Source organism: Artemia sp. Qi Xiang Cuo, chromosome 18 (genome assembly GCF_049724085.1).
Source record: "Artemia sp. Qi Xiang Cuo chromosome 18, ASM4972408v1, whole genome shotgun sequence".
Classification (NCBI taxonomy): Eukaryota; Metazoa; Arthropoda; class Branchiopoda; order Anostraca; family Artemiidae; genus Artemia; species Artemia sp. Qi Xiang Cuo.
In genome coordinates, this window is record NC_142811.1 from 53,580,826 (window position 1) to 53,600,328 (window position 19,503).

At 34.1% G+C, this 19,503-nt stretch overlaps 1 protein-coding gene across 1 annotated transcript; it reads left to right on the forward strand.

Moving 5' to 3' along the window:
* The first annotated feature begins 67 nt into the window (after positions 1-67).
* LOC148941647 (uncharacterized) lies at positions 68-16,325 on the forward strand. Its single transcript, XM_089104005.1, has 4 exons — positions 68-107; positions 5,577-5,649; positions 8,963-8,992; positions 15,835-16,325. The coding sequence occupies exons 2-4, from the start codon at positions 5,583-5,585 to the stop codon at positions 16,242-16,244; spliced, it is 507 nt and encodes a 168-aa protein (XP_088960131.1). The 5' UTR covers positions 68-107; positions 5,577-5,582; the 3' UTR covers positions 16,245-16,325.
* The last annotated feature ends 3,178 nt before the right edge of the window (positions 16,326-19,503 follow it).

Here is a 19,503-nt window from a genome sequence, read left to right on the forward strand (position 1 = left end):
TATTATTTTCCTTTTATAATAATGGTCTTTAAAAGTAGTCAGTATAAATACCTTAGGATATAAAATTTGTGACAGGTGTCCCTAGCTCTTACAAGGAAACACACGAAGTAAGTTATTTGCGATATTTTTTTTCGTCTAAAACACAGCTTTGTTGTCTTTTATTTCCTTGTATTCCAGATAAAAATAAACATTGTGTCATACTTATAAAATAGAATAAAGGTTTCAAAATTAACGTTTTAAGACTATTAGAAAATGAGCCAAAAATATTTAAAATTATTTAACATTTTTCAAAAATCATTTTTAAAATAAAATTTAAATTAGAAAAGGCTGGTGCTTCAATTCCTTATTTCTTGCCTAACTTTTTGGCATGGTTTGTAAGCCCTCAAATGCACATACATATTCCTAATTTATGGATGAATATTTCATTGAAATATTTTTTCAATACTTTTTTCACATCTTTCCTTTAGCTAATTCCCTATTTTAGTGATTACTGCTTTTGTTTACATCTTTGGATAGGGTCTAGAATTAAAAGCTCCACTTTCAAAAATAACTTTTAGAATAAAAAAAGAAAATTGTTGGAAAGTTTTTCACTCAGGCTTACTTTACATTCATACATAATTGAAAAAAAAGGTGAAAAGACAGCGGTGCCAATTGTGGACAGGAGGGAGCAGATAGGGGGACATTTACTTCCCAAGAAACCCTCTTAGATTTCACAAGTACCTTTTTTGTTATTTTCAATAGAAAAATTGAAAAATTATCCCCCACCATGTTTCTTTAAGTATGCCCCCCCCCCCCCAAAAAAAACATAAATTGGTGATATTGTCAAAAGGTCTGTTTATTTAATTCAAACTCCCTTAAATTCAATATTAAAGTTACAAATAAAATATTAAACTCACTCTGCTCCAAATACAGTAAAAAAATACAGTGAAAGTAATAAAAAAAATTTATTTTCGAAAAATTTGAAGAAAATTCACTTTCATGGCAAATAAAATTCTGTAACGGTTGAAGGCTATTAGTCTTCTTCGGGAACCCTTGATTCTTGATAATATCAGGTAGATGTCGTTTCTTCTTTTCTTTCTTAATACTAAAGGTGATCATAGGCAGTGGCGTCCCGAGGTTTGTTTTATTCGGGGGGGCGATCTTCGTAAATTTTACCAAATCGCTACCTGATTTATACCGATTTTTCTGCAGGAATCAAGAATTCTGCTGAATTTCGGCCGATTTTGCAAAATTTCGGCCGAAATTTTTGCCTTCGGTGAAAATTTTACCGAATGCAAAAAACTTGGGGGGTGCTCCTCCCCACTCCCCTATCGGGACGCCCCTGATCATAGGAATTCACAGACAAACTCGAAGGAGATGTTCTCGATAAGCCGCGTTTTAACAGCAGAAAAAAGCGAAAAGTGAAAATCCCTGCAACGGATATCACTTGAAAGTAAAATTGGTAAATAAATTCATCTAGCATAAAAATTATCGCGAATACCAGGTGAAAGGCGAATTGTTTAAACGTTAACCCTGCTTCTACCGACAATTTTTGTCACTTTTATTAGTAAGCTTGATCAAGTTAATCAAATCAACTTAAAAAAAGACATTAGTAATAGAGCCTGTATTTTAATTCTATAGAGTTTCATAAATACTATTTGCTTCATAAAATTACTGATTTGTGAGACAATAAATTAAACAGATTTATAGCTTTTTAAAAAGCCATGTTGGGAATGATTTAAATTCCATGCCAATAACAGATAATCTACTAATTGCCTGGATTTTCTTTCTCTGTCAAGCTAATTTTGCCATAGACATAATATCAGTTTAGAAAATATTTTTTACTATCTTAACTAAATTTTATTCATTATTATATATTTTGATTTCATTGTAGTTATAATATAAAGGCAGTATGGTGCAAAAAGTAAATTAAATATAACTCTAGCAGCTCAACAGGGATCACAAATTCAATGGAAAGCAAAATATGACTTCTCTACTGAAATTACAAAAAATTACCCTCTATTCACCTAAGTATATTGCTCAAAGTTGTAAATCCCCCCTCCTATTTACCTGAGCATGCTGCAGCAGCCACCGATGCTACCATCATAAGAAAAGTGGATAAGGAGTGCATCTTCCAGCTCAGAAAAAATTCCCTAAACTGAAAATTATAACCTGTGAACTTTAAACCTAGGTGCTTTTCCATGCCACCTGTTTTAATGCATATTAATTTTATGGCTTTCCGTTTATTATAATGTTCTTTAAATTTTCTGAGTATAAATACTTCAGTAAATAATTTTTGTTACAAGTGTCCCTAGCTGCCGTAAAGAAACAAGTAAGTTTTTGCGAAATTTTGATTATTTATTTTTAGCCTAAAATATCGTTTCGCTGTCTTTCAATTTTAATTATTAGACATCACTAGGAGAAGTGCAGGAACAAGCGTGGAGAGGGGGCTTCCTTGATAATTCCTAAATTTTCCAAACTTTTTGGCACTTTTCATCCAAAATATCAAGTAAATTTGCACCTAAAAAAAAAATCCATGTACAGGTGCCAGGGGAAGTGGTTCAAATTCATTCTTGGACATGTACACACTAAGAATATAAGAAAGTAGTTATGCACATGCTTTTGTTTTGAATTAAAAAAAAAAAACAATGGCTCAGCATAACTGAAAACCTCCTACTTTTAAGAAGATTTCCCATCTACGTCTTAATTCATAAATAGATTTCAAGGTTTCAGTAATCATGGGCCGTTGAAGGTCTCTGAAAGTATCTATTCTTCTTTTATAGCAAAGTGGATGGAATCCAAACAAGAACGCAACCTTAAAATTTTTACTACGAGGGGGGGTGTACTACCAAGAATTTTATTTTTATCGAAGTTCAAAAATTTCTCATTTTTCCCCTTTAATGCCCTTTTAAAATATATTTTTTTCCCGGTAGGAGGGGGTTTATCCTCCTCTTTCTTTGTGCCCATGAATCAACCTGAAATTTTTATTATCAGAATTAGTTAGTATATCATCATATTAATCATAACGAAGTGATCCTACGATTGTTTGCAATTGTTAAAGTAAGTTGTTAAAGTTAAATCGTTAAAGTTAAAAAATAATTTAAAAAATTTAGAGTTAAAATCCAATGGCCCGTCTGAGGCTCAGGGTTCAGATTCCACCAGCCCATCTCGACCGTCCTGGATAACGTTTGGATTATAAGATACTGTCACGGTTCTACTTTGGAATTGTTGTTTAATACTCTGAACAGCAGATGTTTTTGTCAGTTGAGATTTAAAACATGAACTTGCAAGTTTATTCTACAAAGGTGGCGCAACTGAGATATTATGCGAAAGTTATAAAAATATATTCAGTTAAATATCCAAACTTGTTTTATTAATAGCTTGAGGATGTGGTTTTGTATATAAATGACAAGCGTGAGAGATGCATCATGAATGTATTGAACAATATGAAGTTGTATGAGAAAGTAACAACTAATTTTAAATTTTTCTGCTTGTCGAGAATGTGAAAAACATAAATAAAGAATGCGGGAAACATTAATTAAATTAGCTAATTTACTTGTGCTAAACGTCAAGCGAGTGGCATATAGCATATTCGATATAAATCTTCCAAATACATGTTTTTTGCGAAGAATACAAGGCATTTCCTAAGTTATAACTGTTTGTTAAAAATTAGTTTTTTTTTTTTTTTTTTTTTTAAATCGTGCAGTGCGTTTTTGTAGATACCATTTTCAATAGTGGTGCTTAATCTAAAGGTTTTTTACTCTAAAAAAAAACTACTAATTTTTTCATTTTTTCATTTTTCATTTTTTTTTTTTTTTTTTTCATTTTATTTTTTCATTTTTTTTATTGTGTAATTCTGTGTGGCCCATAATATTAATGGTGATGGCACAGTGCATAAAACTTTTAGGCTCCCAGGGAAGTTCCTCTAGGCTCCCAGGCTCCCAGGGAAGTACTCTTCAGTCTTTTTTTAAAGATTGAAGCTCATTTAAATCTGGGCTTGTTTCAGTTTCAATAATACTAACATATGCAGTGAGCTTTTTACTGTGCTTTAATAATTTGACAACAAAGTTCACAAAATAGTACTCACAGTTTCGTAACCATTGGCAAAGTAATGTGCATAAATCCGTGATATTAAACAAAGTAATGGATTTATTGATGAAATTACAACTAATAGAAGATATGCCTAAAAGGTCATGATCATGAACTAAGAACTGTATTTACAGATCTTTCGATAGGGTTATTTGGCAGTACTTTATATTCCCGTTTTTTAGATAAATATACACACTTGGGCAGGTTTAGGGGCGATATTCCAGCATTTCCATAAAATTAGTCTTACCTAAAACAGTTTGTGAATTTTTCAATTTTGAATTTGTTACTTTATCTCCTATTATGTAAGACTACACACCGTAAATTCATCCCTTTTGTTGGAAGTCTTATTCCAACATTATGAACATTTCAGATCTTTTCTGCGTTGGTCATACTTTTGCCAACAAATATATCACTTTATTTGGTGTTACGGACTTCCACGCCTAACAATAAAATGATACCAGTTGGTGAAATTTACCTTCAAATTATTAAACGCATAAAATTATGTTAATATGTTTTTTATGTTTATAACACATTAGTTAGATTAAGTACGAAAATTGCATAAAAAACTAATATAATTACATAGTGTTTTACATTATTTTTATTTATGTTTCACTTATTCTTTCTCTCTTGTTACTATTTTGCGCACTTATTTATTTTATCTGTTCATCATAAATATTGTTGGTAGTTGTGCATTATACGGTACCCACGAAAGAAGTCAAGTTTGGTTAATGCTAATGAAATCAAAGAAAAAAGGATGAATATATAATAGTTTAAAAACAACTTTGGGCTATATCTTTGCACATTAGGGAGAGGGGGGGGGGATAAAGCATAGCATATATTAAATACGTAACCTAAATTAACCTAGGTACCTTCCCCCTTTTATCCCAAAAAGCAACTGTTTAAATATTGTAAACACAATTGTAAATCACGCTTTGCAATCCATTTATCCAGCAAAATACCCGTTTGTCTGGTTTCTGTAGTAGTTCCTTATACAGTATATAGCGCTGGGTAACATATAATGCACAATTACCATATTATTTATTTGTTCTCTTTTTTTCCTCATATTTCTTGTAATTATTAAGTCTAAAGCAAAGATTAAAATGTCACTTGCTGCACGCCAGTAAGGCTTCAATTAGTTTTTTCCTAGCACAATGATTTATGTTAAGCCCCGTTTACAATGGGATTTTACTAATAGTGGGATTCAGTTAGAGGTAATTCGAGCCAATCACAATTTTCCATTGGATTTTTCAGCCATTTAGAATTTTCTACGGAAAACGAGATTGGCTCAAATTAGCTCTAGCTAAATCTCGGAAGTAGTAAGATCTCATTGTGAATGGGTCTTTCAGAAATAGCTGATATATTGTTAATTTAAAAATAAACTAAAACTAACTAAAGTTGACTATTTATTGGTGTATAGGCTATAAAAAATGTTGGCTATAAAAATAGGCTAAAAACCCATAGTAAGCGTTTTTGCTTCAGTATTTAATTTGTATATTCCCTTATTCTAGGTCATAATGCGTTTCCTAGTTTTACTTGGTCTTGCTCTTCTCGCCGTCGTAGTCTCAGCTCGTCCCCAAGACGGTAATATTTATATTTTAGTAAAAAAAAAAATTATTTATTAACGGTAAAAGCCTTTTTGGGCCATGGATCGAAATTTCATAACGAAGCTAAATTGAAAAACAGCTAAACCTCTTTGAATCGAAAAGGGGTAAACAAATTAAAGAAAATGGCCTTTATGTGTTACATTAACCAACTTTCCCAACTTCTTTATATTCATAAGGCTTTTTTAATTAATCATAAAATATAAAATACTTTATAAAATATAAACTCCATTGAAAACCCCCCGAAAAACGTCTTCCGTCAACTTCTCTAATTGCTTATAAAACCAAAAACTAGATAAAATCCTCCCCCCTCCCCCATGCAAATTCAGCAAATGAAATGGCCCACATTCAACTCCACCCATCTCAAATGCTCTCTTTTATCACCAAGTGGTAAAAGAATTTCGTCTCACCAATATAATCTACTTTAACTCCTCTTTATTAAGCTTTGCCTTAAATTAAGGTCCCCTCAGGCTTCCTTAATCTTAGCTTTCAGAGAGGGAGAGGGGAGCAACGAAGCCTCACATTATCAGCTTTGAATTCCATGGCTCTCAAAAATAATCTTTATTTGTTTGGCCACCATCCCCTTTCTAGACCTAATACTTTCCAACTATTCCACAACCAAGCTTCCCTACAACTTTGCATAATATATCTTACTTGGCTAGCCCAAGAACCATTTCTCCTATCTCTCAAACAACGAAAAACGAAAAACTTGAGGAAGACTTTTTAGGACACAGTCTCTATTTCTGTATGAGGAATGTTTTGAACCGATTTTGCCCCCCTCCCATAGGTGCAGGTACGGGTGCATATTCTTTGAATTTAAGGGAATTAGAATGTTCTTCACAGGGGGGAGGGTTGCGATCCATTTGCGATTTTTTATTGGGGGTAAGGGAGGATTTTTCACAGGTGAGGGAGGGTAGATAAAAAAAAGGGCATTTTACGAAGAGCATATGTCGTTTCAAGGCCGTATCCAGGGGGGAGGGGGTTTACCCGGTTTGAACCCCCCCCCCCCCCGAAATTTTGGACAGAGTCGAAAATAAGTCGAAAATTAGTAAAACCTAGGTAAAAATCAGTATAATTAGTCAAAAACTGAGTCAAAAATTAGCAAAATCCCCCCCGAAAAATTCAAAAATTAGTAACCCCCCCCCCCCCGAAAAAAAATCCTGGATCCGCCCTTGTGTCGTTTCAAGTTTTATTAGAGCGTTTCCTGCTCTCGTTTTTTTTTTTAGAGAGAGATAAAATCTACAAGAAGTACAGCTCATAACAATCAATTTTAAAAATTCGTGAACAACATATATTGACAGATCAAACAAAACTAACATCAATTGAGCCAACAGGTAATCATACCCTCCAAGGGCCTGTTTTGGTTACATTTATATAAATCTGTCGGCCTCTGAGACAACATAGTGCAGTTATGCCAGTTTGTCACAATAATTTCTTGCAGGGTTAGAGTTCGACTCCCACTGGTAGCAACTTTTAAAAGCGAAATTGCATCGTTTGTTAAGGAGGTTACAGGCCTCATTGCATATTTTATGAATATAACGCATTCAAATGAGCCATATACCGTCAGTTATGCTTGCCAAATGGATCTCAGTACACGATTGTATATAGTTTTTGTGCTGAAATGTTACGTGATTTTCATTTATTTTGATTTAGTAGTTTTGTGCTATTTTTACTTATAATTTATACGACCTTATCGGGATAAGAGCTGGTGCCTAGGAACGCTTTTAAGCACCTAGGGGCAATGTCAGTGTCTATTCCTCCCCTCCTATTTTACAAATACCCGGAGTATTGAAAAAACGCTGTTATCTAAGTGGCCCCTCAACATATATGGACCTGGGGAAAAGTATACCAGTTGCCCTCTTTAGCTATACCACTGGATAAAATAATCATCTAAATTATACCCAACAAAATTATTGCCAGTCAAGTGCTGGCTAAGTTATATTTAATTAAGGTAATGCTCTTGATATTCCTTAATCAACATTTTTGTGCCCTTATCTGAAACAGAGTTCAGATAAGGGCACACTTGTTATATTGCAGCCACTTGTTAAATTTTAGCTCAACACAAATTCCCATGCCTCACCCCAAATACCCCTCCCCAATGGGCGCCCATATGGGAGGGGGGACAGGGGGGAGGCTCTTGCCCCCCCTGGCTGAATGATGCTGCCTTATTTTTATATTTTTGTTCTGAGATTTCTATTATATAGCATTAAAAGTAGCAATTAGACGAAGTTTCCCCCCCTGGTATTCAGCTTATGGGCGCCCATGCCCCCCCTCAACAAACTCCCTTTAAATAAGGTCTGTACAGTGTTTCATGGGATTCACCTATTTGCAAATTTTTATTTACATTGAGATTGCACCCCTCCAAGACACATTTATGTGTACATGCCTGCACCCCCTTCACTCTGATTTCCAAACCATAGCCTGATTCAGTCATTTCTAATATCAGCTTAAAAAAAAAGTTGTATGCTCGATAATTCCACACACACATTGTAAATAATAAGATAGAAATTAGATAGAAATAAGATAGAATTAGATAGAAATAAGATAGAAGGTAAATAATAAGATAGAAATTGGCACTATTGTCGAAAAAAAGCCAACGTCGTCTAGCATTTGGTGTTTCTTGGTGTTTTTTTGGTGTTTCTTGGACAAAATAAGCGTAATTGATGTCACTTTCAAAATTTATTTAGTAATAAGCGCATAATCCCAGTATCTGGGAAAAACATTATCACGAAGTTTGAAAAAAAAATCAAGGAACAACAAACGCTAGATGGTACCGGTGATTTTCTTCAACCTAAGCTCTGTTTCTTGGTGTTTTTTTGGTGTTTCTTGGAAAAAATAAGCGTAATTGATGTCACTTTCAAAATTTATTTAGTAATAAGCGCATAATCCCAGTTTCTGGGAAAAATGTTATTGCGAAGTTTGAAAAAAAAATCAAGGAACAACAAACGCTAGATTTTATCGGTGATTTTCTTCAACCTAAGCTCTGTTTCTTGGTGTTTTTTTTGGTACTTCTTGGAAAAAATAAGTGTAATTGATGTCACTTTCAAAATTTATTTAGTAATAAGCGCATAATCCCAGTTTCTGGGAAAGACGTTATTGCGAAGTTTGAAAAAAAAAACAAACAAACAAAGAATCAAGGAACAGCAAACGCTAGATCGTACCGGTGATTTTCTTCAACACAAGCTCCATTTATTATTTTTACACGATACCCATGTTCTTTTCTCATACTCTACAGTAGGCCAGTTTGGCTCAAAAGACATCTTCCTTTAGCTAAATATATCTTTCTTTTTCAGTTGGAGGGAAATACGATGATGTCAAAATTTGTAAGTTTCTTTTTTCTATTTTCCTTTTAAGAAATGTTATTTGAATGCTCTTACTAATTTTTGTAGTGGCTGGCACCTTGAGTGCCGACTACTATGTACCCCTATGTAGGACCCCTAAATTGTAGGGGTCCTACAATGCAACTCACAAAAACAAAAAAAAATTTCAACAGAGCTCCTTTGCAAGTGTCCCACTCAAATCGGAATTTCAATGATATTTTGAGTCTTGCCTACGCTTCCTATTTGCATCTAGATTTTTTAACAGAATGCGTCCTTTTACTGAATATTTCTAATTGCGAAAAAAGAAGATTATTTACACTGAGGTTTTTGGTGCCAGAAGCAATTTTAACGGAGCTTTGGATTGGATCGACTGGTTTTCAAATAACACAAAAAAAATATTAATTACGTTACAATTTTTAAATTTAATATTCATGTAAAAATCTACACATATGCTACACATATGAATCCAGACACTAAAATAAAAATGATAAATCCAAATTAATGAAACAGAAACAACAAAAGTACGAAGAACAAAAGGGGAAATCTTTTTGTAAGACAGTGGAGATAATTTGAATGAATATTTCGGCCCTATGTCCAAGGGCCGTCCTCAGCAAGACAAAAATATATATAAGAAAAAAGACTCACAACAACATGCGACCAATAAAACCAAAAAGTGGAAATTCTTTCAAAACAATCCTAGCATCATTACTTCAGCGAAGTTCAACCAGGACTGATAAAAAGTAAGGTAAAACAAGACGATTCAATGAAATGAAAGAAAATAAATTAAAAACATGTTCTTATTGCTAATCCAGCCTTTTTGGCAGCTAACCTCAAAGGTCTTTTTGTAACTGGTTCTGTGTTAATGTCTATCGGTTTTTTAAAATATTTTGTAAGATCATTTTTAATTAAATTTGTGTATAGAGCATTTAGTGTATATTCCCCCAAGTCCCTATTTAAGGAAATATTATTATTAATCTTAAGTCTGATTTCAATTGATTCTCGTACTACCTGCTTTATGCCTAGGTCATTGCTAATAAGGGCAGATTCATCAAAAAGTATATTGTGGTTAGGATGTGGTTGAAAAATCCTAACCACAATATACTTTTTGATGAATCTGCCCTTATTAGCAATGACCTAGGCATAAAGCAGGTAGTACGAGAATCAATTGAAATCAGACTTAAGATTAATAATAATATTTCCTTAAATAGGGACTTGGGGGAATATACACTAAATGCTCTATACACAAATTTAATTAAAAATGATCTTACAAAATATTTTAAAAAAACGATAGACATTAACACAGAACCAGTTACAAAAAGACCTTTGAGGTTAGCTGCCAAAAAGGCTGGATTAGCAATAAGAACATGTTTTTAATTTATTTTCTTTCATTTCATTGAATCGTATTGTTTTACCTTAATTTTTATCAGTCCTGGTTGAACTTCGCTGAAGTAATGATGCTAGGATTGTTTTGAAAGAATTTCCACTTTTTTGGTTTTATTGGTCGCATGTTGTTTTGAGTCTTTTTTCTTATATATATTTTTGTCTTGCTGAGGACGTCCCTTGGACATAGGGCCGAAATATTCATTCAAATTATCTCCACTGTCTTACAAAAAGATTTCCCCTTTTATTCTTCGTACTTTTGTTGTTTGTGATGGAAAGGCAGTGTGGTCTTCGTCGCTATATTTTAATGAAACAGAAGCACAAAGAATAACGAGTACAATGTTCAGCCACAAAAAAAACAACAGATTTTTCAGCAAATACTTCCACAAAACTGGCTTTAGTAATAAAAAAAAATCAAACAACAATATAGCTTTCGAGTGCTGAAATATAAAACTGCTTGAAAAAAAAAAAAAAAATAAAGCCACCTTATAATGAGGAATATCCTACTTTTTGTTCTTATGTTTTTCTCCTTTTTTTCTCTCTTCTTCTTCCGTTCATACTACTTAGGGCAGCTGGCGATATGTGCGCATGAAGGGCCCATGCCCCTGAAAACTCTGAAACTTAAAAGATTCCCTTATAATTCTTCATGTTTTCAATATAATTTACTTTTTTGAGCTATGCTGTGTTCCCTGCCACAAGTAAAATTTCTGTGTATACGCCTGACTAACAAGATTGTGCCAGATTTAGTGGAAAAAAGAGGTTTTTTAAAATCTCTCCAATGCCATTTGATTTTTGGTGTAGGCAAATAATTTTGAATGTACTTTACTCTATTTTACTAACCGTGTGAGATATAACAAAAATAAAAATCATTTATCCGCAAATAATTCTTCAATATTTAATCAAACGCATGTAGCAGTCAACCAATCGGAATGGGAAAAAATTACGAATTTTAGCCGCAGTCGTGATACTCGCGTCCAGAATATGGCTGTGTCAAATATTCAGTTATTTACTCTAGACCTCTGCTGGGTTTCAAAAGCAAGGCTAAATCCACATTACTTTTTATGGCGGAATTGTCAGATAGCCTTTCATGTCAGATAGCCTAGAGCCTTTTACACCAAAGTTATCCAACATTACACAGCAATTGTGACAGTGATAACAAATGTAATCCTAATTCCATTTTTTTTTTCATTTTGCTTTCGTGCTAAATTTTGCCTAATTTTGATTGAACAGTATTATAAGTAAGAAAACACTAACAAAAAGGAAGAACTTCGTAACGAGCCCCCCTCACCACTTGTAAAGCTCAATTTGTAACTGAGGTAACATTTATTGAACACACTATACTCTGGTTAAAGTGACCGTATATACTAGACCTTCATGTGCTTAGAAAAAAAAGGTTTAATGGCAGTTTTTGAAATTCATGTTCCAACTTGCTTGACCTTTCCCCAGCGTTAACGGTAGTAGCCTAAGCTATAGATATTGCTTTTTCAGAGCCAGTCGGATTTGATAAGTTCAGAAGATAGCATAAAAGATTTTTGGGAAAGTTGAATTTACGTTCTAACCCCTTAAACAAATACTTATTTGGCTCCTATGGCTTTTAAAATTTCTCATATTTCCTAAGAGTGTCTTACTCAGAAATTTGGATTCTAAATTGTTTTCAACTTATCTCAGATGCTATAGAAAATGTTCATTTCAAAAGCAAAGCTTCTCGATAACTGTAAAAACAAAAGAAAAATGTGGAATGTATTTTTAACTTTTTCTAATCTCCTACAAAATTTTCGATGTCTACTGTGCTGAATTTTGAGCTATCAGAGTCATTGCTCCCTCAGGTTAGTTCTAAAAAGGTATCAAGTGACAGTGCTGATAAGATAGAAACTTTTAAAAATAATATTAAAACTATCTTTTGAATTCTTGGGCTCTAGAAACTCGAATGTTATTTTTAAATATACTTTATGAAGTTTTAAACTTTAAATCTATCTTACATAAGAAGCAAATGGTAATGATCTCTTAGGGAGTAGCAGCAGCAGTTAAACAAGGATTTAGCAGGCTTCACCCGGCTTTGAACAGCTTAGAGCGGGTTCGATGTATCAAATTGAAAATTTATCGAATTTCTAAGATGTAGCAGGAGTAAACTAGTGACTGGGCACACTCGACGCAGCTTCGGGCAGCTTTGAGTAGTTTTGATGAATCAAATTGAAAAGCTATTGGATTTTCTCAAATGCAGCAGAAGTGAAACACGGATTGGGCAGGATCAACGCAGCTTTGGAATAATTTGAGCAAATTTGATGCCTCAAATTAAAAATTTACTGGATTTCTCAGATGCAGCAGTATGTCCATCATCATTAGATGCACTGGGATTGCACAGAGTCGATGCAGCTTTGGAAAACTTTGAGCAAATTTGATTCCTCAAATTCAAAAATTACTAGATTTGTCAGACACAGCAGTATATTCATCATCATCAGATGCAAAGGGATTGGGCAGAGTTGATGCAGCTTTGGAAAACTTCCAGCAAATTTGATACCTCAAATTAAAAAATTACTGGATTTCTCAGACGCAGCAGTATGTCCATCAGCATCAGATGAACCGGGATTGGGCAGAGTGGATGCAGCTTTGGAAACTCTGATCAGGTTTGATGCGTCAAATAGAAAAGTTATTGGATTCTCAGATGCAGTATTAGTAAAACAGGGGTTGGGCAATTTCGATATAGCTTTGGGCAGTTTTGAGCAGGTTGGATGCACCAAATAATAAAAAAAAATTGGATTTCCCAAATGCGGTTGCACCAAGACAGTTATTCGGCAGGCTTGACGCAGCTTTGACCAGTTTTGACCAAGTTTGATCCCTCAAATTGGAAAGCTATTAGATTGTAGGCTTGATGCAGCGTTGAACCACTTTAAGCAGGTTTGACACATTCAACTAAAAAACTATTGGATTTACTCAGGTGCAGCAACAGTAAAAAAAAAAAAAATAGCATTGGGCAGGCTAAACAAAGCTTCGGATAGTTTTGAGCAGATTTAATTTACCAAATTTGAAATTAACTGGTTCTCCGCCCCTCCCCCGACCCAGCGGTAGTAAAAGACAGTACTGGGCTGGGTTGAAGCAGGTTTCAATAGCTTTGAGCAGGCTAGACAAAAAAAATTTGAAAATTATTAAACTTCATAAGAAAATTTTTGAATCTGCCCAACAGCCGTAAAAGACATAATAAAAAAAAACCTTGCGGAAAGGTCCTTGTAAAACAAAATTGAAAATTTTTGAGCTTACAACATTTAAAATGACAACTTTTTAGGCCATAGTTATTTTCTCTATGATGTATTATATATTGTTTAACAATGTCAATGTACAAGATGAGCAATTATTCAAGACAAATAGCTGCCTTTTAAAGTCAAACTTGTTAACAATGAGGCTTTCGGAAAATCCTCCTCACCTACCAAAAAAACTCGAAATTCATATAATATTTTCGATAATATTAAAAACTTTCCACATATTCCATCTACTTTGAGTAATTTATTCTAATTCCCTCTTAACCAACTAATTTTTTAAAACTCAACCTGAAATTGATTGTTGTTTATAAGACTAGTTTCGTCCTATATGGATTAAAATTTAGCTATAGGCCACGAAGTGCAACTCCCTCCCATGCCTTCTTATTCCATAAGAAGCCTCTTTAATGCCTCTTTAATATATGCCTCTTTAATTCCAGTTTAACTAAAATTCTGTCTTACTACCCCTTTCCATCCCATTCGGGAACGACCTGCTTTTCGTTCGGCCCCAGATGGATGGCTAAAGAGCACAGTTTTTGGCAATCTGTCAACTTTGACATTAAAACGTGGTATGTGCATGCATGTGGATTTAACCTATATGGATCACAATATCGTCCTACGCAATAATCCTCGCACAAAGCCACAGTGGCCAAGAGATTATGTTGTGCATCATTATGTAGTGTATCCACAACAGAATACTACACACCTAATAGCAGTGTTTTAAGCATTCTTCATGCATTTTTTCTTCTTGGCTGGCAAACACTTACTGTGTGAGAACATTGTTGTAAGTTAAGGATGAGTATTTGATATCCCCATAAATATGAGCTATATATACGTAATAATATTATCATACAAATTACCAATGTTCGTTTATATATTGGTGTAAATTAAGCTAGACTTATTTCCTCAAACGTTCGTGTGACAATGGCAAAGCTCGGTTTGCCAGCAGCAAGTCTATTTCATTTCTGGGTTTGTTGATTCATTTCTGAATCAACAGATATTTCATTTCAGGGCGGGTCAATTAGATTTGAATGTATTTGTCAATATTTTTTTTCTAAAATGACTTGTTGATTCAAATAATTTGCTATAAGCCCGTTGATACATTTTAATCTCCCCAAGAACTTGCCAAATCACTAAAGTCTTAAATTAACTGAAAACTTAAAAACTTCAATATGTCAATACCAAGATATTAATAAAGTATTGTGAATATTAAGAAGTTTGTACTTACTGGGGTAGGAGGGGGTCACCCAATATTATTGCTTCACTCTTCCCCCCTACACTGAAAGAACCATTAACATACTAAAATACATACATTTTGTAATATTCGAAAAAATTAGATGTTTCTGGATAAAAATCATTTATTTCAACCTCCTCTCATTATTAAGCATAGTAATTCCACATTAACTTCAATTTATAACGATCCTTCGATTTATAGTGACACATCAAACGTGTTTAAAGCTGCCCGAAGCTACGCTAAATTTATCCAAGTCCAAAGTCGTCCCTTAGGTTGGTGGTGCCCGAGGAAAGAATTAATTGCATCCCCTCCCCTCCCCACTCACATATAAGCAAGGAAACCCAAACCAAAGTGACAAATTTGATCAAACTGGGTAATTCCAAAGCACTTGCATCCCCTCCAGCTACGGTGCCTGGGTCAGCTGAACCGGTGCCCCCCCCCCCCTTGGAGTGGCTCTTCCCAAACCCAGTTTTACTCATGCTGCATCTTGAACATCCAATCAGTTTTCAATTTGATGCATGATGCTTACCCTAAACAAATTAATGAGGGCTGCTGTCACAAATAAAATAATTCAAACTATCAAACAATTTTGAAAAAAAAATCATGCACATGATGTTTTAATTAACAAACTTAAAAAAAGATAGATATTCAGTACAGAATTCAACATAAAAGTAGCTGAGTAAGGTCCATGAGTGTCTCTAAAAAAAGTTCTTGAGCTCCTAGGTTCCTTTCGTATACATTTTTCGTGGTAAAAAAAAAAATTATGGACGAAATAATTGTCTGAACACTTTAAATTTTAGAAATTTTTATCTGTAGGGGCTCAAAGATTCAAATTTCTACCTAAAACAAATATTTTGGGATTTTAATCCAGCTTTTCTACTTTGCAAAAACGTTCCTCTTTTAACATCATTAAAATACACAATCCCTATTCATTTTTGATCTGTCACTAAGCCTTAATTTGTAGTATTATTATTTTCTAGTGGTTAACAAGGAAAACAAAATTGAGAAGAAAGACACGAATAAAGCCAAGTCCAATATTTACGACAGCTATAACTACTTCAAACAACAAGATGCATATGGAATGAAAGATAACTATGGAGCACAAGGTGCATATGCTGAACCATATGGAGCCAGTCAATACGCACCCACATACCAATCCGCATATGTAGCCCCAGTGGCTAAGAAATCGTACGGTGCATCATCTTATGCCAGACCATCATATGTTGCACCCTCTTACAGCTCATCCTACGCTGCACCGTCATATGCTGCACCATCTTACAGCTCTTCGTATGCCACACCAGTGTACGGATCACCGTATTCTGCACCAACATACAGCTCATCTTATCCCCCATCGACGTACGGTTCATCCTATGCTGCATCCGACTATTGAAACTATTGAGGATGTGAAGGCGTTATTAACTAGTTGAATAACATTTTATGCAGTTCGAATTTAATAAACAAATCTTGAAAATTTTTTTAAATCAAAATTAATAATTTATTTTAGAAAATCATTACCAAGCTAGCTGACTAATTTTCCATGTACAAACGAAAAATATTAAAGAACTATGTTTTATATTTCGGTCTAAAGAACCTTATTGGAGCTATCGTAGAAGCCATGAGAGAGCGGTTCGTAAATGGGTCTTCTAAAGGGGTATATTCTGTGGAAAATATCGTCAGTCGGGTATCAAAAGGTCGTATCTCCATAACTATAAGTTTTCAGAAGAGAAGAAAAACAAACTTAACAACTTTTTTATTTCCCCTCCGATAACCGTAAAATAATATGTACTGATTTTAGGTATCAATCGATTTTTGTTTTACGGTTGTTGGACGGGAAATAAAAAGTTGCTAGGTTTTTTTTCTGCTCTTCTGAAAATTTACAATTTTGAAGATAAGATTTTTTTTTATACCCGATTGACGTTATGGTACTTAACAATTCGTATGCCAAAGTTTTTAAAAATGCTTAAGAAACTAGGTGAAGTTTATCGGAGGCTATGATGTAAACTTTACAAATATACACTATAAGACGTGTCTGTGGTACTAAAATCGTCACCGTCATGGCGAAAGCCCATACCTGAAATTTCCAGAGCTGTTCCGATTTCTGAGCTGTTCTCAAAGGGAAGGTCAGCGGGGCAATGTGGATAAGGAGTATCCACATGTGATTGAACACACATCGCCCTGTTCAGGCTTTCTTTGAGGGCAGTTTACCAAACAACTTTTGGCAATTATCTCAAAAGTCTGGAGGCATGAGGTGCGAAATTGTAGATTATAAGGCGTGTCGATAGTCACTGTAATGCCTAAGATGGTTTCTGAGATTTCTGACTTCCGAGATAATCACCAAAAACGCTTGCTAAGCTGTCCGTTCTGAAAGGGAGGATCGGCAGGGTTATGTGGATAAGAATTGTCAAAACGTGATTAAACTCAAATTGCCCGGTTCAACCTCCTTTTGAGGGGAGTTTAGCAAACGGATTTTGGTAATTATTTCAAAAGTCTGGAGGTGTCAGACGAGAGCTTTCGGCACGATAGAAATAAAATGACGGGGGTGAATAAAATACTGTTGGTTAGTCCTATTTTAAAATTAAATTCTAATTTGCATAATCATTTTCCAGTGGTAAACAAGGAAAACAAGATTGAGAAGAAAGACACAAACAAAGCCAAGTCAAACATATATGACAGCTATAACTACTTCAAACAAGACCCTTATGGATATACAGATAGCTACGGAGGACAAGGTATATATGTAGACCCATATAGAACCAGCGAGTACTCATCCAAATACATGCCTTCATACCAATACTCATACGCAGCCCCAGCACCAAAGAAATCATACGGATCAACATATGCGTATGCACCGTATTGAGAAATGCCTTCATGGCAATAAATTCCGTTTTATGCCTTTAGATTTCAATAAATATATTTAAAAAGCATATTCTATAGAAAATAATAGCACAGGGAAATAGAGAGTCGGAGTATCAAGAATTTTGTGACTAAAAAACTTCCCGTTCTTTGGGCTAGCTTTGTGATAAAGTTTGTCGTAACAACTATAGTTAAGCAGCTGATCTATTAGCAACTGTAACTCTAAAAAACAAATTTTAAATAATGAAATATACATAAACGAGCAGAAATTATTTTAAAATGCTAGTTTTTTTTCGTTTGAAGGGACCAGAGGACCAAATGCTTTTATTTTAATTACGTTGGCGCTGAAAAGAAAGCGGTAGAAGAAAGCACTTTTAGGGAATTCATTACCTATTTCACAAAAACAGTTTAATCCGAGTTGATCAGTTTCACCGTTGAATTTCTTAAAAACATTAAGATAACAGTCCACTATAATTCATACTTGGTTCTTACCACCAAGGCCGTTCTCTGGAAACTTCATCTCTTGTTGGAATTAAGAGTGGGGTTGATTCTTGAAATTGAATCTTGGGCAGCGCAATACCGCTGCCTAAGTAAATTGTAAGACGGTACACTGTATTCTTTTTCTGTTTGCCAAGGCCCTTTGTATGGAAGTTGTCAAAGGGACTTACGAGGCGGCTCATTTGATTGGAAATTGAAAGCTCTAGTGCCCTTTTAGAGAGTTAAAAGTGATTGCAGGACAACCAGCCACCCTTCCAAGCATCTTTTTTCTCCAATTCCAGCCCCACTCCTATTAGTTTCTGCTATTTTTGGCTTGACTCGGTTATTTATTGCAATTTCTCTTCGTTTTGGGTTTCATTTATTTATTGTTTGGGGTTTATGGTAGGTTTGCGCTTGAAAAATCGTTTGACTTCATTTCTGCTCATCTTTAGTTTAACGTAGTTCTTTACTTTTCTTGAAAAACTGTTTTTAGGGCACTATTTTTAAGATTAATTTAAGATATAAAGAGATAATAACTTAAAGATCAAGCGTTAATCTAAAACGATTATTGATATCAAAAAGCGAATTAGGCCGATTTGTCGCTATTTGGAGGGATTAATTAAAAAAACTTTTTCTACAAAATAAGTTTTTCAAAGAAAAGTAAAGAACTCCATTAAACAAAAAAAGAACAAAAATAAAATAATCTACCAAGCGTGAAACTACCACAAATCAGCATCGATAAATACATGAAACCCAAAACGAACTGAAAATACAATAAATAACCGAGTCAAACTCAAAACAAGCAGAAATTAACATAAGTTGGGCGCAAAACCCCTATGCCTTCCCAAGGCCAGAACAAAATTTGCACTTTACTGAAACAATATAAATATTATTACTTTTATAGATTTAAGAAGTCAAATAATATTAACATATTGATTACTAAATATCGGTATATGTATATTAAGCTGACAATTTACATTCATTTGTATTTTTTCAGTGAAGTGCAAATTTTTTTCTGCCCTTGGGAAAGCATAGGAGTTTTGCGCCCAACTTATGTTAATTTCCGCTCATTTTGATTTTGGCTCGGTTAGTTATTGTAATTACTGTTCGTTTTGGGTTTAATTTATTTATCGATGCTGACTTGTGGTAGTTTCACGCTTGGTAGATTATTTGATTTTATTTTTGCTCTTTTTTTGTTTAATGGAGTTCTTTATTTTTCTTTGAAAAACTTACTTTGTAGAAAAGTTTTTTTTAATTAATTTCTGTTCGTTTTATATTGATATAGTCTTTTCAGGGAAATAGAAAATAATACTTTAAAT